This window comes from Acanthopagrus latus, chromosome 17, assembly GCF_904848185.1.
Source record: "Acanthopagrus latus isolate v.2019 chromosome 17, fAcaLat1.1, whole genome shotgun sequence".
In the NCBI taxonomy this organism is placed as follows: Eukaryota; Metazoa; Chordata; class Actinopteri; order Spariformes; family Sparidae; genus Acanthopagrus; species Acanthopagrus latus.
The window spans coordinates 25,067,076-25,094,264 of NC_051055.1; the positions used below are offsets into that span (position 1 = coordinate 25,067,076).

The 27,189-nt window shown below is 37.8% G+C and overlaps 1 protein-coding gene across 1 annotated transcript; it reads right to left on the minus strand.

The window, feature by feature from the left end:
- Positions 1 to 140: 140 nt before the first annotated feature.
- Positions 141 to 25,574, minus strand: LOC119005726. Its single transcript, XM_037073596.1, has 28 exons — positions 25,055 to 25,574; positions 20,141 to 20,236; positions 19,292 to 19,714; positions 18,729 to 19,019; positions 18,235 to 18,561; positions 17,293 to 17,574; positions 16,903 to 17,190; positions 16,595 to 16,706; positions 16,438 to 16,507; positions 14,942 to 15,329; positions 13,689 to 13,723; positions 11,948 to 12,050; positions 11,155 to 11,529; positions 10,554 to 10,874; positions 9,606 to 9,887; positions 9,222 to 9,506; positions 8,981 to 9,092; positions 8,516 to 8,585; positions 7,186 to 7,578; positions 6,077 to 6,161; positions 4,994 to 5,104; positions 4,248 to 4,610; positions 3,650 to 3,970; positions 2,035 to 2,316; positions 1,660 to 1,941; positions 1,466 to 1,577; positions 710 to 779; positions 141 to 508 (listed from the first exon to the last, which is right to left on the minus strand). Exons 2-28 carry the CDS (start codon positions 20,199 to 20,201, stop codon positions 176 to 178), a joined length of 6,177 nt encoding a protein of 2,058 aa, XP_036929491.1. The 5' UTR covers positions 20,202 to 20,236; positions 25,055 to 25,574; the 3' UTR covers positions 141 to 175.
- Between the last annotated feature and the right edge of the window lie 1,615 nt (positions 25,575 to 27,189).

A 27,189-nucleotide genomic window follows, 5' to 3' on the forward strand; every position in this document is an offset into this window, starting at 1 on the left:
ATGGTGCTGATCCACCAAATAATGTGTGCGCTACATTATGATGTTCAAACATAGTCTTAATCATATAAGAGTTACCAGAGGCTGAAGGCCACTGCAGAAACTGTACATGGGACAGTTACACATGACAGCAGGAGGCCATGTCACCACAACAAGAAGCAGCTTTATCCTTTAATAACTAAGAAACACTCAATTCACCGTCAATCTGATCCATTACATCCTTCACTGTAGAATAAACCGCCGCATCCTCACTTTCCTCCTCATCTCGCACACCATGTTCTGGCTCCTCGTCCTTCCCTATCATCTCCTCTTCCACTTTGTCCTCTCCATCTTGTTTCGCCTTTACTTTTTCTCTTTTAATTTCAGCGTACTCTGTCTCGGCCTTTCCTTGTGTCGTCCCTGCCTCTGCTGGAGTCTGTCTCTTAATCAGGGAGAAATCAAGGTGGGAGTACTCCACGTCTGATTTCCCCACCGCGCCAGCTTCACCTGCTTCCGCTGCTGGACCAGATATCTGTCAGACACAACACAGAGTCATTCATCAACTGCTGCAACGCCAACAACAAATGGAAATGATAATTTGATGCCCAAATAATGTCAAATGTCTTATTTTCAGTATGAAGACCTGCACTGCTGTTAACAGTGTCTTTACTACCACTAAGTGTCATAAAAGTCTTTTATTGGATAATATGTCAGGCTGTATCAACATAAATACCATCTGATCCTCGAGAATTGCCACCATCTCCAGAGTGTCAGCCTGATTTCCATTGGCCCTCCGTTTGTTTCTGGGGAGAAATGTTCATACACAGAGGCAAACGTTACATACAAATGTCAAGCAAAGATTATTAAAGGCAAAGTTCGCCCAGAAACTTACATTCAGTCATCATCTGCTCACACTCAATGCCAACAGATGCAGCATTCTCCTAAACAACTGAAGTGGATGGGGACTTGTTTTAAAACAACTGAAAAAATAACATAAAATAGCTCCAAACAGCTCTTCCTGTGTAATCCATGGCTCCAGGAGCTGTCGGATACCAAGTTAAAATCTTTTCCAGTCTTCTTTGGGGATCTTGGGGCTTGTAGAGACAAGCAACATAGAGCCATTTCATGTTTTTATTTACTGTTGGTTTTTAAAACAAGTCCCCATCTACTTCAGTTGTTGATGAGAATGCTGCATCACTGTTTCAGTGTGAAGCAAGACTTATGAAACTTCTCCCTTTCCATCAGCATGGGGGTGAGTAGATAACAACTGACCTTTTAAAAATTTGGGCCATGGTTCCTTTAATCTCACTTGAAAGGATCGTTCTAGAAGATAAGCCTAATTTGTCCCACTTATTCCAACATTTTCCATCACTGCTAACCATTTTACAAAGTATGCTTTACAACTTATATGTAAAGATTTTTTTTATGAACTACATTTAAAAGAAACAAGTGAATATAACAATACAGAAATAGTAAATTCAAAGTGTACCTGTGACATTTCCTCACAAAACAGCAAGTGATTGCAGAAAGAAGAGCGCCGATCAAAAACGCAATGATGATTTCCAAACTTGTCACAATTCTGAGGAATTTCCTGATTTGAACTGAAATCAAGAGAAACAAACACAAAAAGCACTTTAGATTGGAGGTTAGACAAAGAAAACCTTTCAAATGGTGAGCGGTTACCTTCTTCTTTTTCTGCTTTTTTCATGATGAGTTTCTCTGTTACTTCACCATTTTCATTCCTGCTGACACACTCAACACCAGTGTTACTTTGTTCTTTTACAGTTAGGATGATGGTGCTGTTGATCGTGTTGTTTGAGACGGTGGTACTGACAAAGTACTCGGAGTGGTTCTGCAACAGCGGCCATTTGATGGTGGGTAAAGGAAACCCCTGACTGATACACATACAGGCCAGAAACTCTGACTGATTTATGCATCCAGAGCTGTTGAGGATCTTTGGATTCACTGCAAAAAACAGAAGCAGCGCATTCAATGAAGCATACAGCAAGTTGATTACAACATTTGCAGGATATGACAATAATGTTCCTTTCTACTTACAAGTCACAGTGACATTGGCATTCACAGACAAAGTCGTGTTCGGGTGTTTTGTTGTGCAGGTGTACTGTCCGGTATGTTCTGCTGTCACATTCGGGAACACAAGTGTGGCACTTCCATTGTTGTTCTGCAGGTCAGTTTCATTTCCACTGTGCAGGTCTTTGGCGGATGGGACTAGAGTCCAAATAACAGAAGTGGGAGGGAAACTTTCAGCAATGCAGGTTAAGTGCAGTGTATCACCCTGATTTAATGTTGTCCTTCCAGTGATTTCAGGCTTCCTGAAGTCTTTGAGACAAAATATTTGGATTTATTACACAAGGCCTGATTTGTAATCATATTCAACATGTGGCTTCAATCGGAAAGCCAAAGCCTGAGAAACCTTCAGACGTGTCAACATCTATTTTTAAAGCAGCATTATGTAACTTCTTCAGTTCAAAATAACAGCTTCAAAATCATGCTGACGGTACAGTTTCTTATAACAGGGTGAATGGTGTCTCTATCACCTGCATCTGCACTATGTAACTTCAGTGAGAGTGTAGGATCACAGCGTTACACACACGTTTCCTTCAACATACAACGTTTTTAACACATAACATTTGTTATGACACCATGAGGGTTTTTTTGCAGGTAACACCTACATCACACCTGATAAACTGGTACAGACCTGGTATTGGTACTTACAACAGTGGTGCTGCACTCGTTGCACGTGATAAAGGTATTAAGCTGGTGACCGGAATATCTGTAGTTTTTAATCTATACTGGAGTTTCATGATAAATTAAATGAAATTCTTCTGTAAGCAGTAAGGAAGTCATAATCTGAAAAAAACATGAAAGGGCCACACACACCTGTTTTAGTCACCATGAATTCAATAGGATTAAGAAAAGGTTTTTGTAGGCTAACCTGGAAGTTTGCATCGCCCTGGTTCCCTCGACAAAATGCTTTTCAAACAAGGGATTTTTTAATTGGATTTCAGATCAGTGTAGAAAATAAGCTCCATGACAAACACAAGTTAAGTTTATGATACTCTCACACATGAACACCACTTCTGTGATTTTCAAAGCGTAAATGAAACTGCTATATATAAGAAACTAATGTTAGGCTATAAACAAATTACACTGTGATCACATGACTTGAACGGCACCGCTACTAAGCGTCTCACTACACAATTACAATACAAGCCTTCCAAAAATGACTATTTAATTTGTGACTTGAGTCGGCCTGGTAAGACTGACTAGTCGATGAGTCTCTGTGTTCGATGTCATAAAATTTCAAAGTCACTTGTTAGCAACTGATATTTTTGAGACACATACGTGCTTCATAATTCAACTGTGGGAGATTTAATGATGTTTTTTATGTCTTTAGCCTGTGGTGACCATAAACGTTATTTCAAACTTTTAACTTAAAAAAAACTTTTAGACGAGGGAACCGGAAGTGCAAACATGCTGACTGATTTCTGGGGTTTAGGACTTATTACTACATCACTCTGTTAAAAAGTATATCTTTTTCAACCACTTGACAATTATAAAACGTTCTACATGCACAGTGAATTTACACAACTGTTACGTTAATATTTTCTGTTATGAGTGAACACAATATAGGATAGGAGGTGCTACTCACAGGTCACATTCAGAGTCACCGTCTTCTCTGTAGAGATGTTGTTAATAAAGCTGACCTTACAGGTAACACTGGTGCCGTGGTGTTCAGCTGAAGAATTGAAGGTCAAAGTCGAGCTGTGCCTCTGTGTGACAGTAGTCACATTCTCAGTCTTGAACTCAGTGATGTTTCCTCTGATGTGAGAACTCTTCTCTCTGCTTCCACTCCACGTCCAGGTGATTGTAGGATGAGATCCAGAGCAGAGACCAGGAGCAGTGCAGGTCAGTGTGGTCTGCTGTCCCTCTGTCAGAGGAGGAATCATCACTGTGGGCTTCTGGGTAAGATCTAAATAGAGAAAGTCCATGAGTGGAATCAGGTGAGCAACCTAAAGGTCATCATTTACTGACATTTTGGATAAAATAGAAGTACTGTTAAACATTTTATAAGTAGGAGTTATATCAGGAACTGGTGCAGTTCCTACTGTCTGCCCAGAGAGGTTGACAGATCACAAACTTTACTTCATTCTTTATACTTCATCAACACGATAAATACACCATCAGTTCAAAGGCACACCAATGAACATCGTATGAACATTGTATATATTTGTTGTAGCATTTCATACCTTCAACAGAGATGTTTGTTTTTTGATAGGGTGTAAATTTATTTGTTGTGTCCTTCAGGAAACCTTTAACTCTGAAGTGATAAGATCCAGAGTCTGACTGAGTGAGGTCATTGATGATGATGCTGCAATTGTTCTGACCCAGGTCCGGCTCCAACAGCAACACTCGTCCTCTAGACCCAGGCTGAGCATTGGAGTTGGTGTTGTTCAAGTGGAGTTTTATGTCAGAATCAGTACAGTTCTGTTCACATTTGTACCAAGCTGAACTTTCCAAAGCGAAGCCAGAATCAGTTGTAACATTACAGGGTATCACAACACAGAGTCCAGCCTCTGCTGATATTACAGGGGGATCTCCTAGAGATGCAACTGTTGATACAAACAGTGAAAAAGAGGAAATTAGGCACAGAAAATGATACAACAGAATATATTTTTACTTTTTTCTGATGCACGAGGCCAATATAGTTTAGCCAGTCATGATGTTAAGTTCCTCTCTGATCTGAACAGTAAACAGTTTTTTTACATTTTTTTCAGGATATATCTCTGGTACATAAATCATTACTTAATTTTAAGTTAATTATTTATGTTAACCAGTAACAGGCTGTGCGTCATGAGAGCTTTAACAAGCTGTGAAAGCCAAATTGAAAGGATTAAAATAGAAAACTGAGCAAATTTTGGAGCGTGAAAGGAAACATCGATAATCAGTGCAAAAAAGTCTCATACCAAAATTTCAATGAGGCTTTACACTATACCTGTGTCAACAAAGCTGCTTCTCTCAGTGAAGAGCAGGGTCATCCAGACAAGAGGAAACATCCTGATCCGATGATTGAGACGGTCTCTGCCTGCATGGGACGAAATCCTGTCTGTGATGAATAGGCGATAAGCATTCACAAACTTTGGTTGATCAAACTAGACGGGAAACAGCTCCACAGCTGACAGCACAGACGTTTACACAGGAAGTTGCATGTTCACTCAATCTGTACCCATGTGAATACATTTGACTACCACTCTCCCCAGGGGTGCCATGTTGGGCCCCTGATGAAAGCTCAGCAACTACTCTGTGCAATAAATGTCTGTGCTATATCCAGTGCCTCTGCCCATGTCTGGCCCAAGACCTTTCCCTACTTCAGCTGGCCATACTGCACAAACAAAGCCAATAACTTGACACAACACTGTCAGAGGTTAGTTGGGGCAGAATCATTCACTGCAATAGATTTCACTGAGAAAGAAAGTAAGATAAATGTTGTATTTTACCCGTTTGTTCTCCAGCTCTCTGTGCCCCACAGTGTTCTCTCTTGTGTGTCTACACCTTAAACTGACTCCACCTCATCACTTATGATCCTCTTCCTTCTTTGTGCAAAAATGATAAAGGCAGACTCAGTATTGTTGTTCCTACCAGACTGCCTCTGTGTGATGCAGTCATGTCACCATATTCATTTTGTGAATTTCTACAATCAACACTAATGAAGAAAAAGGAAAAGAAATTGTTGCTTGTTTTTTGTTCCTTGTACGTAACTATGAATAAAACAAAACACTTAGAAAAGGGAAGTTTATGGCAGTTGCACAAAATATTCTGGTCATCCTGAGAAACAAAGCAACCAACCAATGCTATATTTTCTTTGTGCAGGCATTTATGAGGAAGCCTGAAATGTTCTTACTGGTCCATTACTTCCTTTTCATTTTCCTTGTAAGAATAATTCACAATACTTATTGTGCAAATGCATGCTATGCATGACAGTGAATGGTGTGTATTAATGCAGTGCCATTTGAGTAATGGTCAAAGAATATTGATATGTGGAAAAAGTGCTGTGATCACAGATAAATGTTTTAAATACCTGCAGAATTTTTACATTCAACCCGTTCCTCCATTTTGGCTTCAGTCTCTTGAAAGCACTTCTCTATTCTCGTATTGTGAAATATCTGTAGATGGTGTCGTCATCAGTCAGAGTGCTCAAAGGCACATTTCCTTATATAGCACCTCTGTACAGTATTTTCAGTGTCACCAACAACTTCCTGTTGCACTATTAGACAATATCTTCAGCTAATGGCATGCAGTTCTGCCAAGATCAGTGGCCATACATCTGCATTATGGAAAACACCCTGCAGAACCAGTATGAGAAATAAATTGTTAGAGGCTGAGAAGCTTTCACACAGAAACTCCCTGCTCACTCTGTATTTTCAGTCCAGTTGATCCCTAATATTCATGTAATCCACGACTTGTGCTGTACAAACACTGACCAGGAAAGTATTTCTTTTTAAAGTTTCCTCACAATAGTGGAGTGCACAGCAGCTACTAAGAATAAATACTATGGACATTTCTTCAGAGCAGAGGGTTAGCATTTATTTGTGTGCACAGCAAGGCAACGGCCAGAAGAACATACAAACTTTGGAATTTTTTACAGAAATTGACCGTATTTAAAAGGCATATATATATTTATCTGAAGCGCTTTGTCTCTCATTAACCCATTCAGACTCAGTGATGGCATTAATGACAGTGCAAGACACTGACCTAACCACCCGGAGCTATTTCATGTTCACTGTGTTGCTGTGGCTCAACCGCCAAACCCTTCAACTCCCGGATGACCCTGATCTATTCGATAGTACCTTGAGTCAGCAACACACAGTGGCTTTAATGAAAAACCTAAAACAAAACTATACTTAATTAACTGTGAACTTGACACAGATCTCAATCTATGCACATATAATTTCAATGCATTTATCAAGTAATGTATCGTCTAAAAATTAACTGCTACAGCATGAGTCTATTAATTCCACATGATATTGTTTAGATGAATAATTTTCGACAGCAAAGCTTATTTAATGTAATGCTAAAGGTTTCGCTGTGTGAATGTTACGTCACATCTATGTTAAATTGCCTGTCATGTTCCATCTTCACCAATAACACAAAAAAAAGAAACTGACTCCAGTGGTCACATCGTCCTTAATTGGTAGCCATGACTTCATCTACAGTGGCGTACAGTGCCGTTTCCTCTCCTTTCTCCTCTTTTTCAGACATGCACTGTTTCTGCTCCTCATCTTCCCCCATAATCCCCTCCTCCTCTCCATTGCCCACCAAAATTTCGCCTTCCTCCCCAGCAACATCTTGTCTCCCCTCTGCTTCTTCCTTCTTAATTTCAGCATACTCCGTCTCTGTGGTCTCCCGTGTGTCCTCAGTGGGACTCTTCTGTTTACATGCGGAGAAGTCGATGGCCGAGTATTCCACCTCTTTTGGTTCAGCGTCACACTCAGGAACTGGATGCACAGCAGCCTTGGCTCCGTCTTCAGCTGCTTCTTGGTGATGGTTCCCACCATTTTCCACAAATTGACCACCATCCATCTGTCATGTACAGTAAAGAAATAATATGTCACTTGCTAGCTGACACAAGCCAGATACCCATACAGTATGTAACCTAAGCGCAAAATCTCTCCGTCAGTGGCATTTAATATCTTACACACGATACAAAAAGTGGCCCTGGAAACTGAAGATTTGCCTGCTAACTACAAATCATTTATTCCATACATTCATTACCAACTGATTTCTAAGTCTTTTTGCAAAAATGTTATTTTATGCCCTATTAGGTCACAACTGCTTTCTACTTTATTCCCTAAGGTTGGGAAATCAGCTTGAAAAGACTTGAAGACATTGTTGATAATACGTCAATTGAATGATTATGTTTCACTTAATTTAGGTGATTGAAGCTGTAGTTTTAAATGGACTCTAAGACTCTACAACTTGTTTTTAAGGTCTTGAATGGTCAGACTCCTGCCTAAATTGATGATTTTCAACTACCTTTGAGACCGATGGCTGCTTGGGATAAACTCACAGCGGCCAGCTAATAGTATCGAAATCTCGACTTGACACAGGCCCTGTCCACACATACATTAACGTTCATTAACCTTAGGCTTTTCTATGCATTTTGGCCTTGAAGACCTTTTTGGTCTCTGAAATCGGTCTTTTTGGAAAACTCCTGATATTTAGAAACCTAGTTTCAGTGTTAACATTTGAACAGGAAGAAACAGTGCCCAGTTGCAGACACAATTACACAGGAAATCAATCTAAAAGCAGATGGTGTCATCATTCTAATGTCATCACCTGACAGTCAACATTTACTTCATAATACTTTAAAGCAAAAACCTTGTCTATCACTAGTTTAATGTTGCTTGTTGTGTCATCATGCAGTGCAGTTTAGATCAGTCTATATATAGAAAGAGAACTGACGGTGTTAAAGTTACCAAAGATGAAATTAACATTTAAATAAATAAAATGTAAATACCAGTGGAATCACTTGAGTAGTCATCATCTCCAGCGTCTCATCCAGTTTTTCAGGGCTCTTCTGTTTTTTTCTGGGAAAGAAACATAATTAAACAGGAAACATATTATAATGACGAACAACAACAAAGTATTACTAAATCAAAGTCACTTTTAAAATTGGGTTTAAATTAGTCGCTTTTGTGAGTTGTAATGTGTCATTTCATAATGAATAAACTTATCATAACCTTTATTCAATTAGGTAATCATGGATGCCTTTTCTAAATGGTTCTTCCTACGTATCAGGCAACAATTGGTTTTAATCTGTTGTTATAATAAAGGAAAGGTAATTTAGGTGACAGAGTGGCTTAGCAGTGTCGTGTCACAGCAACTATGTTCTGGGCTCAAATAATACATTTATACACATTTTACCTGAAATGTGAGTATGTTTGCATGGATGTCAAAGACAAGGATACATTTTAAAGGATACCTGCAACACATTCTGGCCAAACAACAGATGGTTGATGTGAGAAGAATCCCAGTCAGAAATGAAATGATGACCCTCGGCTGTTGAACAATTATCAACAATTCCTGGAACAGATCTGGAATGGAGAGGAACAATTTGGACAAAACCATTAAAAAGCTGTCATCACTGCTGCTTCTTGCTATGACATGAAACATTTTTTAAAGATTGTATATTGAAAAAGAGGTGTAGTTGTTAAAACACTTACCCTTTAGTTTGAACTCCTTTATATTGACCGTGAGGTTCTTTCTTGCTTCCTGGCCATTGCTGCTGACACACTCAACAGTGGTGTAGTCTTGATGTTTTAAAGATACAGTCACTCTGACGGTGTGGTTTGACACATTGGTAGAGACAGAGTATTCAGTGTATTCACCGTGATTGTCCAACATCGGGAATTTGATGGTGGGTGCAGGAAACCCCTCACTGATACACGTACAGGTCAGGACCTCTGACTGAACCTCACATGAAGAGCTTTCTAAGATCCTTGGAGAAACTGTGGGGACACAAAATTAATCCCAACATCACAGCAAACATGCAGTAAGGTGATATGAACACAGACTTTCTTTCAAAGTAATTAGTTCAGTCTACTTACATTTAACAGTTACTTCAGCATGTTTTGTCAGAGTAGCGTTCTGGTGTTTTGCCGTACAGATGTACCCCCCAGAGTGTTCTGCCGTCACATTAAGGATGACAAGAATGGCTGTTCCAGTCTCGTTCTGCAGGTGGATCGTGGTTTCATTTTGCAGGTTTTTGTTGGAACCACATTTAATCCATGTGATAACAGATGGACGGAAACTTTCAACGTTGCAGGTCAGATTTAGAGCATCACCACCTTTTACTTCTGTCACTCCAGTGATTACAGGTCCACTCAAAGCTTTGAAACACAACATTTTAGACAAACTATTTGAATTTTGTCTTAGAAAGCAATTTATGACACAAAACACCTAAAAATGTCAGTAGATAATAGATTTTTTATCAAAAGATTATGTTGGTAAGACCACAATATGTAAGAAAAAAAAAATCAATATCCATCTTTATCAACAACAAACTAGATAAACTGAACTGAACCTGAGGAGGCACACTGCAATGATGAACTATAAATGTCTTTTAAAGTACGTCAAGTCTTGAATTGCTTTTCTGTTCCTTAACATCAGAGAAAATATGCCACATAGAAATGCAAATTCATCAGGAAAGAGGATATGCAAGCATTTTTTTTAAATTAGAGCTTTAGATCCAATTCAGATTAGAGATTAACGCTTTCACACACTAAACCACAGGCAAGATATTCAACAGGTAGCATAACAACACACTCCATTTAAGAAAAGCTCTTCGCTTTCTACTAGTTAAAAATATCAGGAATAGGTGAGAGATTTCTAAACAATTCAAAGACACCAGCCAAATGTTTCACACACTTTTCAAGTTATGCAACTTTAGATATTCACAGTTAAGTTTGAGGGTATCCACATGAATCTAAGAGAGCATAATTATCAACATTTTGCTAAACAAACAAAAAAAAGAAAATAATGTACAGTTTACTCACAGGTCACATTCAGAGTCACTGTCTCCTCTGTAGTGATGTTGTTAATAAAGCTGACCTTACAGGTAACACTGGTACCGTTGTGTTCAGCTGAAGCATTAAAGGTCAAAGTCGAGCTGTGCCTCTGTGTGACAGTAGTCACATTCTCAGTCTTGAACTCAGTGATGTTTCCTGTGATGTGAGAACTCTTCTCTCTGCTTCCACTCCACCTCCAGGTGATTGTAGGCTCAGATCCAGAGCAGAGACCAGGAGCAGTGCAGGTCAGTGTGGTCTGCTGTCCCTCTGTCAGAGGAGGAATCATCACTGTGGGCTTCTGGATCAGATCTAAATGGAGAGAAAGCGCATGAGTGCAATCAGGTGAGCAGCCTAAATGTCATCATTTACTGACATTCTGGATAAAATAAACAAAGTACTGTAAAACATTTCAATGGGCCAATAAGTAGGTGTTAAATCAGGAACTGCTGCAGTTCCCACTGTCTGCCCACAGAGGTTGACAGATCACAAATATTTATTTCATGCAACTTTAACACTACAAATACACCATCAGTTCAAAGGCACAACAATGAACATCTTCATTGCGTATATTTGTTGTAGCATTTCATACCTGTAACAGAGACATTCAATTTTCGATTGAATGCAAATCCCTTTGATTTAGTGACCACTAAACCTTCAACTCTGATCTGATATGGTCCAGAGTCCGACTGAGTGAGGTCAGTGATGATGATGCTGCAGTTGTTCCGACTCAAATCAGACTCCAACAGTGACACTTGTCCTTTAAACTCAGGCTGACTCATGACTAATTCACACTTTTGTTTGGATGGTTCACATTTGAACCAAGTCATATTTTGGGTTTTATAGCCAGATGTCACGTTCAAAGAACACAGTATCACAACACAGAGTCCGGCCTCTGCTGATATTTCTCCTTCATTAAGATTGAAACAGGATCCATTTGGACAGATTTTCCCTCCTTCTGATGTACCTGTTAATGCAAACAATGACAGAAACACAGCAACAGAGAACATTCAAATTTGACAATACACCATATTTGATGAATTATGAAAGGCAGTACTCCTGAGAGATAGTATACAGTATACAATTTGTTTTATATAACTATCAGTGTCAACTGTGGCAACAGTTGAAGCAACATAATTATATAATTACATAACTTTCTTACTTATCTAAAATGTCTTTGAAAAAAAAAAGATAATTTAAATATTTATATCGAATTTTTAAAGATAGAAACTTAAGAGGTGATGTGAATACCACAAATGAGCTGGTAAATTAGAGGAGGCATGAAACATTTTTAAGAACATTTATCATGGCAAAATTATTGCTTTGTATTCTGTTGATAGTTTTACATCATTACATTATTATACCACTGAAATAAAGATGCATACCTTTGCCTCTAACAGAGAAGAGAAGAGCCGCCCAGATGAGAACAAACATCCTGATTTGGTGTTTGAGACAGTTGGTGTCGATGCTGCACAGGACCAAGATTTCCTTTTAGACATTTTTTACATTAAAAGGTTTTAGTTTAGAGATCAGAAACACCTCCATTGTTGACAGCACAGACTGAAGTTGCACCTTTTCTGTAGTCACATTTATCAATGTTCATGCTCCCTGGATTGTGTTATTTTGAATTGCTTCTCAATAATTCCCTCAGTCCCATGACCTCAAACTTTTCCCAATTTACTGCACAACTTATTTTACGAGTAAATCCAAGAACTTTGAATAGTGCTTAATGACATTAAGTAAGAACAACTTCTACATTTAAATTAACAATTTCAAAAGACATAATAAAAATGAGCTGAATGTTGTGTTTTACCTCTTTGTGTCTCGTTCTCCTGCTCTCTTTTCACCTCAGTGATCTCTGCTGAGTGTCTCTGCTCTGAACTGACTCTTCCTCTCTTCTCTTTTTATACTTCTTCTTTGCAGCTCTTTACACCACAACAAGATTGCAGGACATTTATCTGCAAACTGCCGGCCCACTTTAAACTGCCAAACTTAGAGCTAAAGTCTCCTTACATCACACGTAAATATAAAAAAAGTTGAGAACGTGCAACTTTAACACTGAATAATAAAATCCAACAAGTCTTGATTTTTTTCTTCAGATTATCTCCATGAATGTGAAACTGAGAGACTTTGAGAAAGGGGAAGTACCGTATTTGTCTTAAAAAGAGAAAATGTCATCTCAAGAAACCAACTATTCTAACTACTGACTATACTTGATTACGTGTATATTAATAAGTGTATGAATGTGAAGAGTCTGTATTATTTGTTCATACAATCATTGCCTCAAATACTCAAACTGTATTATTTTTAATAACTTCCTGTTCACAATTTATTGTGCTAGATTAGAACTATTTTTATCTACAAACCAGCAATAACAACATCCTTACATCGTTACTATGTGTCTGCGTATTGGACACTCGCTACAGAACAGGCAAACGTTGCAGAATGTATCTTAAGAAATAAAGGCTTTGTTGTAACTGACAGACACAAACAAGTGTGTTTCCTGTTACAATAAGAGTAAATGAGCACTGAGTGAGTTCGATTCCTGCTGCATATTAAAAAGGGAAGTAATCTATGGCTTGTCAGACAAGAACTTTAACAGGCCTTTAGAGACTAATATGGCCACTCCAGTTTAATGTACATCAAATGTGGTTGCTTCAAATGTTCTTCTTTTACATATTGGCCCTGAAGAGCTCTCATTCTGATGCAATGTCAGTGAGATAGGGCACAAACTTTACGATCCTCATGTTGTGATAATAAATACCTGAAGCTAAATTTAACATGAAGCTTCAGCTTTCTGAGATCTTCTGGGTATAGACTAAAAATACTGTTTTGAGTGTGAAATTTGTTCTTTGTGTTACCCCACAACTGCAAGAAAACATTGTCCATGGAAACACAAGGAGAGAATTTGTCCCTCATCTCTCATCCATATACAAATGGCCATGTGATAACTGTACTGACAAAAACTTGACACCATAGTTGAAAAAGGAACAAGACTATGAGCAGCCACACACACTAGCAACTCTGTGAAACTGCTTCTGTGTTTTGAGCAAAGTGTTAATGTTAGCGTGGTCACAGACTCACCATGACACCAACATGCTGATTTTTACTATGTGCAATGTTTACCATGTTCACCATCTTAGTTGAAGCAAATAGTAAAGCTGATGGAATATAATTTATTTAGCAGGGTTTTGATCATAAATCATGGTACTCATCATTGAATATTGTATGGCTTGGTCTAGAGAGGCCTTAGCATATTAAAAGGTCTACCATTGTATGAATCGCACCGTGTATATTTTCTTCTTTACAGAATTTAATTCTATCATATTAGTGGTGATAAAAAAAAAACATTTTTTTATCAAAGTTTATAGAGTTTTATTTAGCACATCATTTTATATACATAATACTATAACTGAGCTTAAATTCGACCAAAAAAATAGTTGTTTTCATTCCTCTAAGGGTCATCGTAAATACTACTCCAGCTGCTACTACTAAGCCTACTACTATTGATGACAATAACAATAAAATAATGATAATAAGAGGGAGGGATAAAATCAGTAAAACAGTTGCTACTCAACCTGAGGTGAATGTAAATGTCATGGGAATCCATCCAATATTTGTTTAGACAGTTCACTCAAAACAAATGCCAAACTCATGGTGAAGGGACAGGAAAAGTCATTGAGATACATCCTCTGGGGACCCCAAATGGCTGTACAAAATTGAGAATCCATCCAATAGCTATTAGATATTACACTGTGATCTGTCAAACTGACCACCGTACAGACCAACGCTGCAATCCCTACAGCCACGCTGAAAAAGAGACACCTCATCCATATACAGGTTTACAGCGAACCTTATTTTCGTGGTGAAATGTGGACCATTAAGAACAGTTTGGCGGTCCACGAATGCCTTTCAGGGCAGATTCTCATCATAAAGGTATCAAACAAAAACACACTTAGGGTCTCAGAGCAGAGAGGATGCAGGCAGTTGCCCTTCTGGGCCTTGATTTTGCAACCCATCGCCCTAATGGTGTTGTCAACACTTACATGGATGTAGATTAATATAAGTGGAAAACTCATGAAAAGTGAAAGACAGTGAAGCGCAATAAAGCTTTGAATAAGGAAATATATCCAGTTTCCAGTCCACCCTGAGTTGAGTTAATGGATCTGTTCATCCTCCAACATGTGGTAATGTGTCTGAGCCATTTAAGGTTACAACATGCTGAATTTTGAGATTGAAGATCACAGCTCTGTGGTAAACAGGTCTGTTAGTCACTGAACAGAATGTCCATCATAAGTCCATTACTCCAAGATGTCACATCTGATGAACAAGGAAACTTCATCCTTAAGCAGCTCCACAACATAGTCCTTAGTTCTCACCCATTATATCCTTCACACTGGAGTACACTGCCATATCCTCTCCTTCCTCCTCCTCTGGGACGCTATGTTTCGTCTCCTCATCTTCCTGTATCATTTCCGCCTCCTCTTTGCCCTCCAATACTTCACCTTCCTCTCCACCATTATCTTCTCTTTCCTCTTTAGCTTTTTTCATGATTTCAGCATACTCCGTCTCCGTGCTCTCATGCGTCTTTGCTGCCTTCCTCGGGCTCTTTCTTTTCAAGGCGGAGAAATCAATGCTGGCATACTCAACATCTTTCGGTCCACCATTAAGATCAAGGGCTGCATTATCTGCTGCCACAGCTTCTCCTTCTTCAGTTCCTTCTTGGTAATAGGTCTGATCATCTTCCGCTACTTGACCAGCATCTATCTGTTGGGTACAATGCAAATTATATGATTAATTTAGCTGCAACTAGTACCAAATTTGAATGAATACTTGTTTATCTTGTTTACCTATTTTTTTATTTTTCATATTTGTTCGTCTTTTTTTTTTTTAATAAGTCATACCATCATCTTTGTCAGTTGTCGTTTCTATTTCTGTACTGTTTGAAATAAAACAGCTTAAGGCAAAATTTGAAACTTATTTCAGATACTGTTATCTAACACAAAGTGCATCTCCTGTAATTACAGTAACATTGTTATATGTGGTAATGTTACATTTAGTGCAACTGCACCACAAGGTTTAAGAAGGGCCTGGTTATTAAAGCAGGCATAAATTGCACAGTGTCAACTTTCTGCAAGTTGATTTACATAAAGGAAGCAAATAGTTTAGTTTGGGTAAATAATAAAAGTGCTTGCTCAAATGTACTTAAAAGAACAGCTGCATTCATAATTCACCACTGGTGGCTAAATTATTGTGGGTGCGAGCTAATTGGTGATGTGTCCAATTACATTCATGCAGAAGGAAAAGGCAGTCGAGAAAAATTTGACTCGTCCAGCTATTATTTTGCAGATGCTGAAGCTCCAAACCTTCTTCTTATTTCTTACATTTTCAGTATTGATGAAATGGAAAACTGTAATGTCCATGCCCGTGTTTGTTTGCAGTTTCGTTGTTGATGCTCAGATTCTATAAGAGTTTCCTCAAAATAGCAGAATATTCACTGCCAAATCTGTGTAAACATTTGCTTTGGTAATTTCCATGAAAAAAAGTGTCAGACTAAAATGTTGAACGATGAAAGCCATATTCACACATTTAAGTTTCTAATTTAAAAATTGGAGAGAATTCTGAAGAAAAATAGTGTTTCATTTAATGCAGTGATTCCCATAGTAGGGTCCCAGCCCTTGGTGGGCCATGAAGGTACTGCAGAGTTAATTTACGATTAATAAATAAAAACATATTCTTTATCAAGTCAGTGAAGGGACTAGACTTGTAATTAAAGTTTGAGTGGGCCCCAAAGATTTTCCAGTGTGAATTCGGGCTTCTTCATTCTCAACTTTGGAAAGGGCTTAAGTGATGTATATAATATTTGTTATATTACCAGTGGATCGTCCTGGCTGGTCACCATCTCCAGAGTTTCATCCAGTTTTCCAGAACTCTTCTGTTTTCTTCTGGGAGAAACAAATTGTCACAGATTAAAATACATGCATGAAGATTATCAACAGACAATACCAAGAGTCAATTATTAGATGGAGTACCTTCGACATTTTATTGCCAAACAGCAAATGACAGCTGAAAGAAGTACCCCAACCATGAAGGCGAGTATGAGTTGCAGCCATGACACAGTTTTAAATAGGGCCTCGAACTGTTCTGCAATCAAGAAAAACAAATAAGTTAATGTTCATCTCAGCACTAAAAATAAATGATAGCTTACTTCCTTTAAACAGCTTGACCAATGTCCGAATGCAGAGGTCACAGTATGAAAAAAAGGAAAGAAAAAAAGAGGTACTTAAAATATCATAAAGTGGTGTACAGTTGCAGAAGTGCTTTAGCTAGCAACATGTACCTTCTAGTTCTGGTTTTGTCTCAACTTTTTGGATGGTGAAGTTTTTTTTTACTTCCCCATTTCCATTGCTGCTGACACACTCAGCAGCAGCGTTGCTGTGGTCTTTCACAGCAAGAGTGACCGTGCAGTTCACTGTGTGGTTTGAGACGGTGTTAATAACAGTGTAGTCAGTGTAGTTCCTCAACAGTGGCCATTTAATGGTGGGTAAAGGAAGCCCGTCGCTGATACACACACAGGTCAGCACCTCGGCTTGAATCTTACATTCAGAGTTTAAGATCTTTGGAAAAGCTGTAAACACACAAGCAAAATCATAACATTTTAAGAAAATGCTATTAGTGGAGAATGTGAGCATAAACTTCCTTTTCAACAAGTTTGGAACAGTCTACTTACAGGTCACAGTTACATCAGCATATACTGTCACAGTAGTTTCCAGGTGTTTTGCTGTACAGATGTACTGTCCAGAATGTTCTGCTGTCACACTATGGATGACGAGTGTTGCAGAGCCAGCATTGTCCTGCAGGTCAGTATTGGGCTCATTGCGCAGGTCTGTTTTGGAACCAAATTTAGTCCATGTGATATGAGAGGGTGGAAAACTTTCAACACTGCAGGTCAGATTCAGAGCTCGTCCCACCTCGACAGTTGTGTCACCAGTGATTACAGGATTCTTCATATCTGTGAAGCAAATTTTACACAAAATACATTGAAATAACATAGCAGCAAGAAACAGATCAAACATATAAATAAACTGAGGGAACATCTTGCAAATATATACATGCTTTCAAATATCATTGGTCCATTTGCATTATACTTCTTGAGATATTAAACTTTTTAAGAGTCCAAATAAAATATAGGCATTCATTGTGCATGTGGTAAGCCTGTATATATATATATATATATATATATATATATATATATATATATATATATATATATATATATATATATATATATATATATATATATATGCATATATATATATATATATATGCATATTGGTGTCTAAAAATATACAACATGCACACAAATATATTAAAATCTACAGCAATGTGATATGGTATATCATTAATATAATATATACATAATACACACAAATTAAACTCAGTGTGTACAAGTTTTTGTATTCATGCATTAAGTGGTAAACCATTGCATTTATGTATAGTGTCATATGTTGCTACCACTGGAGGGCGACACAGTACAATGGTTCAAACTCTACATAGTAGTTTTAGCAGATAGCGCATGTCTTTATAACTCTACATAAGTGCATAAAAGCACATAGATGATTAAACTATTACTAATGTGATCTATCTTATAACAATTATACAGTGTACTCACATTTCACTGTTACATCAACTCTTTTCATCAGGGTGTTGTTTAGATGTTTTGCTGTACAGATGTACTCTCCAGAATCTTCCACTGTCATGTTAAAGATGGAGAAATTGCTCATCCCACTGTCTGCCTGCAAGAAGGTTTCAGTGTCGTTCTGCAGGTCAGATAAAGTCTTGTTTTGCAGATTCATTTCTGTTCCATTTTGCAAGTTTCTTTCAGATAATTTAGTCCATGTGATGAGAGATGGAGGGAAACTTTCAACACTGCAGGTCAGATTCAGCGATTCACCCTCTATCACACTTGTATTTCCAGTGACTTTAATTTCCTTCACATCTATGAGACAAATGATATACTGCATTATATACAATGTTACAGCATAGTAATGATGTCAAATTCAAGACAGTTCAGAAAACCATCAGGGATGACAGAGCAGATTTCTTAGCAAACATTTTACATGAAAAGGCCATATGTAAGAATGAAATACAGGATGTTCTACTCACAGGTTACATTCAGAGTCACTGTCTCCTCTGTAGTTGTGTCACCTGTGAAGCGGACCTTACAGGTAAAATTGGTGCCATGGAGTTCAGCTGAAGGGTTAAATGTCAAAGTTGAGCTGCGATTCTCAGCAGTGATGTTTCCTGTAATGTGAGAGTTGTTCGCTACGGTCCCTCTCCACCTCCAGGTGATTGTAGGCTCAGATCCAGAGCAGAGACCAGGAGCAGTGCAGGTCAGTGTGGTCTGCTGTCCCTCTGTCAGAGGAGGAATCATCACTGTGGGCTTCTGGATCAGATCTAAATGGAGAGAAAGTGCATGAGTGCAATCAGGTGAGGGGCCTGAGGCTCATCGTTAACTTAAATTTCAGCTAAAACAATCAGATACAGATATCTGTTAAGCCTTTCAATGGGGCAATAAGGAAGAGTTGCATCATTTAATGCTACAGACCAGACTGGTTACCACAAAGGTCGACAAAAGCTAAACAAGGACTATAAATACACATTAGTGCAGTTCAAAGGCACAACAATGCACAATGTCACTGATTATATTGGCTGTAATTGTACATTACCTTTAACAGAGACAGTTGGTCTTGCAGAGAATGTAAATCCCTCAGTTGCCTTATTCAAGGAACCACCTGGCCACTTATACCGGAACCCATTAACTCTGAGCTGATATGATCCAGAGTCTGACACAGTGAGGTCATTGATGATGATGCTGCAGTTCTTCTGGTTCAGGTCAGATTGCAGCAGTGACACTCGTCCTCTGAACTGAGGCTGAACTTTTTTGTTGTTCTTGTTGGTGTGGAATATCACGTCTGAGTCACCACATCTCCGGTTAGATTCACATTTGTACCAAACTATATGTTCAAGCATAAAGCCATAACTAGTACTGAAGGAACACGGTATCACAACACAGAGTCCAGCCTCTGCTGATATTTCTCCTTCATTAAGAGTGATACAGTATCCACTGTTACAGTGTTCCACTGATGCACCTGTGACATGTAAGAGAAACACAGCAACAGAGGGTTTCAATTAGGACAACACACCACACTTTATAATGAAGAAAGACTACTTCTGTTGACAGAAAACACATATTCTGTTTTTGAGCAGATGACAGAATTTCATTTAACTCATTTTATTGACATATTTCTTAATTAATCATATTGCTGGTAACTGAGAATGCTACTCAAATATCTAATTATCCCTGAATTCCCAAGTAAGTCAGTAAATACAGTAGATGATGCAAGGGAGGTTACCAATGAGCTGATAAATTCAATGTGGGAAAGCTCAATACTTGTAATTTGGGAGCATGTATGGAAAACATTTATGAGAACATTTACCTTGAAAAATTATTGCTAACAATTGTATTCATATCTTTAATGTTTGCATCATAACAAGAATATAATAAAGATGCCTACCTGTGTCAGCACTGCTGCCTCTCACAGAGAAAAGCAGAGCCACCCAGAGGAGAAAAAACATCCTGATTCGATGATTGACACAGTGAGTCTCTCCTTCTAAAAGGACACATTTTGCAGTGAAAGTCAAGTGAATAAAGAGGAACTGACCGAAAGGAAATTCCACAGCTGACATCACAGATCTTACACAGGATGTTGCATGTTGAGTTATTCCGTAGTTGCAAGATTACGGGGTGTGACTACCCTTATATTTTTAAATATAAATATAAATATAAATATAAATATAAATATAAATATAAATATATATAAATATAAATATATAAATATAAATATAAATATAAATATAAATATAAATATAAATATATATAAATATAAATATATATATATATATATACATACATACACACACACACATACACACACACACACACAAGAAACCACAATTTTTGTAGCATGATAATGATGTATTGTAGTGTTGCAGAGACACACTGGATTAAAAATCATTTGTTCACATTTGTTCGGTACAGACCCCATTAAGTCCTATCATGAAAATGAAAATTGTGATACAAAAATAACCATTCCCACGAATCAGGAACCACATCGCATTACAATATCTGTCAAAATAATCACGATACGACTTTTTTTTCATATTGTGCGGCCCGGGTAAAGAACTTTGTGAGCTCTGTTGTTTCATATTGTAAATGAATTATACAACAAATACATTTAACAATTACAGTGTTGTTCTCCCAAAATCTTTTACTAAATACAACAACATCTGTCCATCCCATCATTACAACTAGGGCTGCCGATAAATCGAATTTTCACCGTCATTGTGATATGAACATGTGCAATAAACACATTGCAAAAGACTGCCTGACACGCAATGAATAAGAAAAAACATTTTGTTTACATGCGCCATGCACGCACCTTGAGCATGCCAACATTTAGCCGTTTATCAGCCGGAGCCCTGGATGCAAGGGCCAATCAGATGAAGCCCCAGCTCGCCATTAGCTACCCTGATAAAATTAATCGGCATCAGTTTTGTGGTGATTGCCAGGTTATGATGGCTGAGGGAGGAGAGAAAAGCGATGAAAAGGGTTGACGAACACGTTGTGGTGAAAAGAAACAGCACTGAGTGTGTGCCGATTGTGTGAGTATGTATGTATCCAGGAAATAGTAGGACGAACAAGTGTGGACCCTTGATCATGCTACTAAACAAGGGAATGAATTACAGGTTGTTTTTAACTCTGACGACAACAGGTCAGAGAGCTCTGTCGGGCGTGTGTGTGTGTGGGTGTGTGTGTGTCATAGAGCCGTGTGTTTATTTATCACAAGTTATATCGCCATCGCAATATTGAACAGTGTTATTGCACGTCGCAGATTTTCCTCATATTGTGCAGGCCTAAATAACAACCAAATCAAGAATGCTAAAAAAGCATTTATCAAAATAATCATGAAGAAAAAAAATCACTTAACTAACTTCCATTTACAGCTCAGGAAGACATTTTAATCAAAACTGAAATGTTGTGTTTTACCTCTTTATGCCTTGTTTGCCTGCTCGCTTCCTCTCCACAGCGTCTCTGCTCCAAACTGTCCCTTCCTCTTGTCACTTTTCTATTTCTTAACAGTTTGTGCAACAACAACCTTTGAGGAAGTTTCCCCAAACAGCACCAAGCTTCATTTGTCATTTCCTGAGCCTGGCAGTTTTTTCTCCAATTATTTATACTCATGATACCACCGTTTGTATCTAATTTGCACCTTTAACATATAACTATGTAGAAGCAATTTTTGTTCATACCATTTTTAGAGCCTCTCCAATGAAGTCATTCACTAACAGTGAAGTAATGCAAAACTTTTTGAAAAGGGAAGTATGGAAATGTGGGATTTTTTTTTTTTTATCTTGAGAAACAGACAAACCAGTGCAAGCACTGCACACTTCTTCTAATTTGTTTTTGTATGTTTGTTTCAGTAATAATAATGACTAATGACGGTATGTCATATATATCTTCTCAACAGGGTTTCCGGTTTGAATTTAAGGTTTGAATCTGAATTTATTGAGCTCAAAATGATAAATGATATGCAGGATATATAAGAATGATATCACAGCATGTCAATTTATAATCCTTTTTATTGAAAAGTATAGGCTGTATCAAATAAAATGAGTGCCATCAAGTGATTCACGTGTGTAACTTCTAAAATAAATATTGCTCAATGTGTTCTTTTAATAAGAACATAAAGACATTGAAGGCCTGTTCTCAGATAAGACAATTTGCAAACAAAAAAGACATCATGACTGGCTCATACCAATTCAATAACACGGTGTGCTGCCAACTTGAAATAAAAAAAAAGTCTGCTCACTCTATGCTTTTAAAATATATATGTAATAAAAACTCTATATAAACAAAATCCCATGACATGTTTCAGGCTTTTTTTGTTTTGTTTTTACAGGGATGGCGTCTTGTTGCGCACAAGTAGCATCGATGAGCGGGGACGTAATTGCCGCTGACTCGTCCTCACTTGTAAATAAAAATTAAAATTGTGCTTAGAGAGAATATTTTCACCAAACATTTTGACCGACGGTGTTAAAAAAGACAGGACTTCGGCAGATTTTACCAGTCAAAGTCCGGTAATTACCGGATAATGGAAACCCAGCTTCTCAACAGCTTCAACAATGCATCACATATGCATATGTATATGCTGTAAGCATGACTGTTGAGTGGTCAAATGACCATTGTTTAAGGTCCTGCATAAACATACACATATATTTCCTAAACCATAGCTGTTTCTATGTGTTTGACCTTTCATACACAAGAAAATATAATTTTAGGTAATTGAAAACTGACTTTATGTAATGTATTTATTTACTGTCTAACACAAGACTAAATTATTCGAGTCATTATGATGCGAACCACCTACTCTCTATGGCTGAATCAACCACTGCTGGGTGAACAGGACAATAACTGTGCACCACTTCTGATATTTTTGTGGGAATGTTACAATCGCCCCAGTGTAAAACTTTGGTATTACAGCAAATGCAAGGGCTTTCATCAGTGGCCCATTGGCTCAATTAGGGCTGGGTGATAAAACAATAACGATATCAATCGCAATAGACACATGATCAATATCAATAGAAAATACGTTCAATAGAACATACGATAATTTCACTGAACTCCGTTTGAACAAATACTGGAAGAAAGCCCCGATCCATAACCACAAGGCATTCTGGGGGATGTAGGCAGAGGAAGGACTCACTCGCTTTTTGGCAACCTAGCAACAGCCTGTTGAGTAACATGCACAGTAGCACTTTCATGTTTCGCCATCGTGCCTCATAACGGCTTTAACAAAAAGAACGCCGTGCAGTGAAAGGAGAAAACGAGTGTGACAGCGTGAGAGGAACTTGTGGATGAAAGAGGAAAGGTCACGTCAACAGTTTGGCAGTATTTCAGTTATTCTAAGTCCGACATGAGTAATATCGATGTTGTCTGCAAACTACGCAAGGTCGTCATCCCTACCAAGTCTGGCAATGAATGAATGATTAATTTATTTTACCACCTCAGCCGCTCTCATCCGTTCGAGTACAGCGGCGTCAAACAGCCACTTGAAACACTTATATCGAAATACATTTTTCAGCCATATCGCCCAGCCCTAGGCTCTGTCATCTTCATGTTGCCTCATTTGGCGATAGACAGTGAACAGATATTTATTTACATGAAAATCTTTTAGATTATTTAAAGTAGAATTTTAAAACTGCTCTTAAGAACATTTACTTCTACATTTACTTCATACTACACATTATACTTCACCCCTCTCTGTATTTATTTGATAAATTCAGTTTCTAGTTACTTTGCAGATTCTGCAACACATTTCTGATGTACTTGTACTTTTTTTTATTCCTGTATTTGCCACTGTGTGTATTTAACTGAAAAATCTTTCTCAGTTCCCCAGCTGAAATCAAAGGTTGCCATTGTCATGGTAATTTAGTTGGTAGTGGCAACTGACGGTAAGCTGATTAAACAGAGATTTGACTTGAGCTCTCATTGTTATGCTTCTCCCTAAAAGGCAATAACTGCAATCACTTATATGATGATATGGTAGGAACTGTAAGAGCTTACTGAGCACATTCTGTGTGCATGGTCAAAAATGTGGCTAGTGGAGCAGTTAAGAAAAGCTGATGCGTTTACATGCCTCTAGATATTTTTCCAACTACAGCAGCTGAATTAACACTAAGGGCACTTAAAAGAGACAGGAGAAGTACGCTCCTAACATATAGCCAGAAAAACTGAATGAAAGTGAAAATGACAAGTTGTATTTACTGCACAGTATGCAAAACAAACAATATATAAAGTAAAAAGTGATGAAGAGGTAAAAAGTAATTGTTCCCTGTGTGTACCACCATCCTGCTGCAATGTCATGCGTGTTTATGTCAGTAAATTTGGATCTTGCTAGAGTTTCCAGCCTAGATGATTGATTCCATATGGATAATCAGAAAAATTATAAATATCACTGCCATTAATATTCCAGGCAGAAAATCTATCCCTGTTTATTACAATTTTAAAAAATGCTTATTAAGTGTTTCGTGTGTTGTATTTCAAATCTCAATTTGTAAAGTAACTGCTAGGATAAATAAAGCTGTCAAAGGACTAAAGTACAGAAAAAACAGGCTATGACATTGCGCTCTCTGAAAGGTAGTTGCGTGCAAGTAAAAGTGTCATGAAAAAGGAAGTACAACTCAAATGTGAGTGTCTAAATGTGACTAAAAAGTTACTTCACAGCAATTATTTTACTTAAGTGTTTTCCCATATCAACTATAGTAAAAATGTAATGTTACAGAAAACAAAGGTTTATCATTTGATAATCAGGGAAGCCAGGAGGAAGCCACAGAGGAGTGGATGAGTTTGAACACTGGAGAAGCCTTACCTGTCTGTCATGTTGGCAGAATGACCATCAACCACGTCAAATTAAGCTCCCCTGGACGTGTAGCCTTCCAACACAGATTCTCCATTATTGTCTTGGTTAAGTTCTCCAAGTGTCCAACTTTCTTCACCCCATGTTTGGGTTCCAGCTCTGTCCGCTTTTTCATTCCCGGGTCCAGGTTAGCATCAAGGCTATCGCTGCTAGCTAAACCTAGCAACAGTAGGGTTAGCTCGTCTAAAAAGGAGCCGGCGACATTGGTGATACAGTAATTTTTGGTAAACTCTCCTAACTGTCTAATTTGAAACGCGTGGCTGTCTTTCGACGGTTTCTAACTTCTGATAAAAACACAAACTGCCTCTCTTCTCAAAGTTTTCTCCGGAGTCCTGAACATCAACAGTGAGGACTGAAGCATCAACTCAACGGTTATCAACTGTCCAGCAGAGCACTTGACGTCATTGCCCCTCTGTCACCGCGTGATGCCAAAAAGTGAGCGCCCGCCAAAATCTGATGTCCGTCCGCGGGAGCGCGCACGTCCTGTTAAAGCTGTATGGCCCAGTTTATTTACGTCTGCACCTGTTTTTTATCTGGATCAAACAGTCATTATTACCACTGTAGCAATATCAAGAAAGATTTACGGCGATATAATCTTGCTTCTTACTGTTTTGAAATGTACTCCTTTATTTCATGGTCTTGCCTCCTTTTCCCTTTTTGTATTTTGATGGTCTTGCCAGGTGATTGGAAAATATTTATTTTTTACCATATACACCTTGTATGAATCCCCTTTTTTGCTTTGTCTTTCAATTTCTATTTTCTCTAATGAAAGATCGTGGTATTGTATTATATAAATATGTTCTTTCCTCTACAAGCCTTTGTACGTTTGTGATATGTTCAATAAAGTCATTACTACACATATAAATAACTTTGTGTCCGTGGTTATGGCAAATGTATGTCTGTAACATTTCTTGTAACCTTATAATAATAATAATTGTGGCCTAAGTGTTTGCAGCTTATATCATAATCAGGGAATGACATTTAAAGATCAGGGGCAATAGTATTGTTTAATGTACAATAGTATTGTACAATGGTATTATGAGATTGTATGTCTAATATCCTTGATTAGGCATATATTTGCAACTAGACTGTTAACATGATTTACTGATGGGTTATGTGTGAAATAAAGAATAAACGATATGACTGTATTTTTTTTTAACCTGCTCCATCAGTTGGACCTGTTGAAAAACCTTTAAAGGGCCAATACAACTCAAACAGCTGTATTTCACCTGCCAAAAAGAGATTACAGCCCCTGACTTGAGACTGAAAGGTTGTTTCTGCATAAAAACAGCTTAATTTGGCACTTGGTGGTTATATATGACAGAATATAAGCAATGCAGTCCTTTTAACCTGTTGAAATACCATTAAAGGGCCAACAAAACTTATAAAAATCTGTATTTCACATGTCAAAAAGTGATTACAGCTCCTTTCTTGTGACTGAACGGTTGTTTCTGCATCAAAATTTCTTGATTTCACTCTTGGTGGTTATATTTGACATTCCAGAGGGGTGCTGTTTCACTTTTTCTAAGAAACACATAGAAACAAACCAGATGTGCGTTTTTATTTGGAGAAGGTAGGTTACAATCCTCCTTGCATTAATTATTATATTGATGTAAAACAAAAAGGAGCTGTTCAATTCAAATTATACAATTTTGTGAAGAAAGCAAGTAAACCACTTAAGAAATATATGAATTAAACCTAAACAGGTGAGTCAAACAAAATAATATGAGACTAGAATTCAACCACATTTCATCATTCAGGAATATAAAAATAATTATACATGCTTTGATATTCTTATCTACTTTAAATACCAACCTACCATCACAAGTCGTATTTTTTATTGTAAATAGTACATGTTTTCTTTTATTTTGAGTTATTGATTGTTCATGCAGCTGTCCTACATGCTGATTATGTCCTGTCATTAACTTTTAGCTTCCCAACTCTGTGAAGATTAATCTTTGAGGGAATTCAAACCCATTACTATCCCTCCTGAATGGGCCAAACGGTGTTCTTTAAACAAGGAAGACAGCTTTTTACAAAGTTCATGAAGTTTTTCTTAATTTGACAACTCACAAAAGTATGCAATG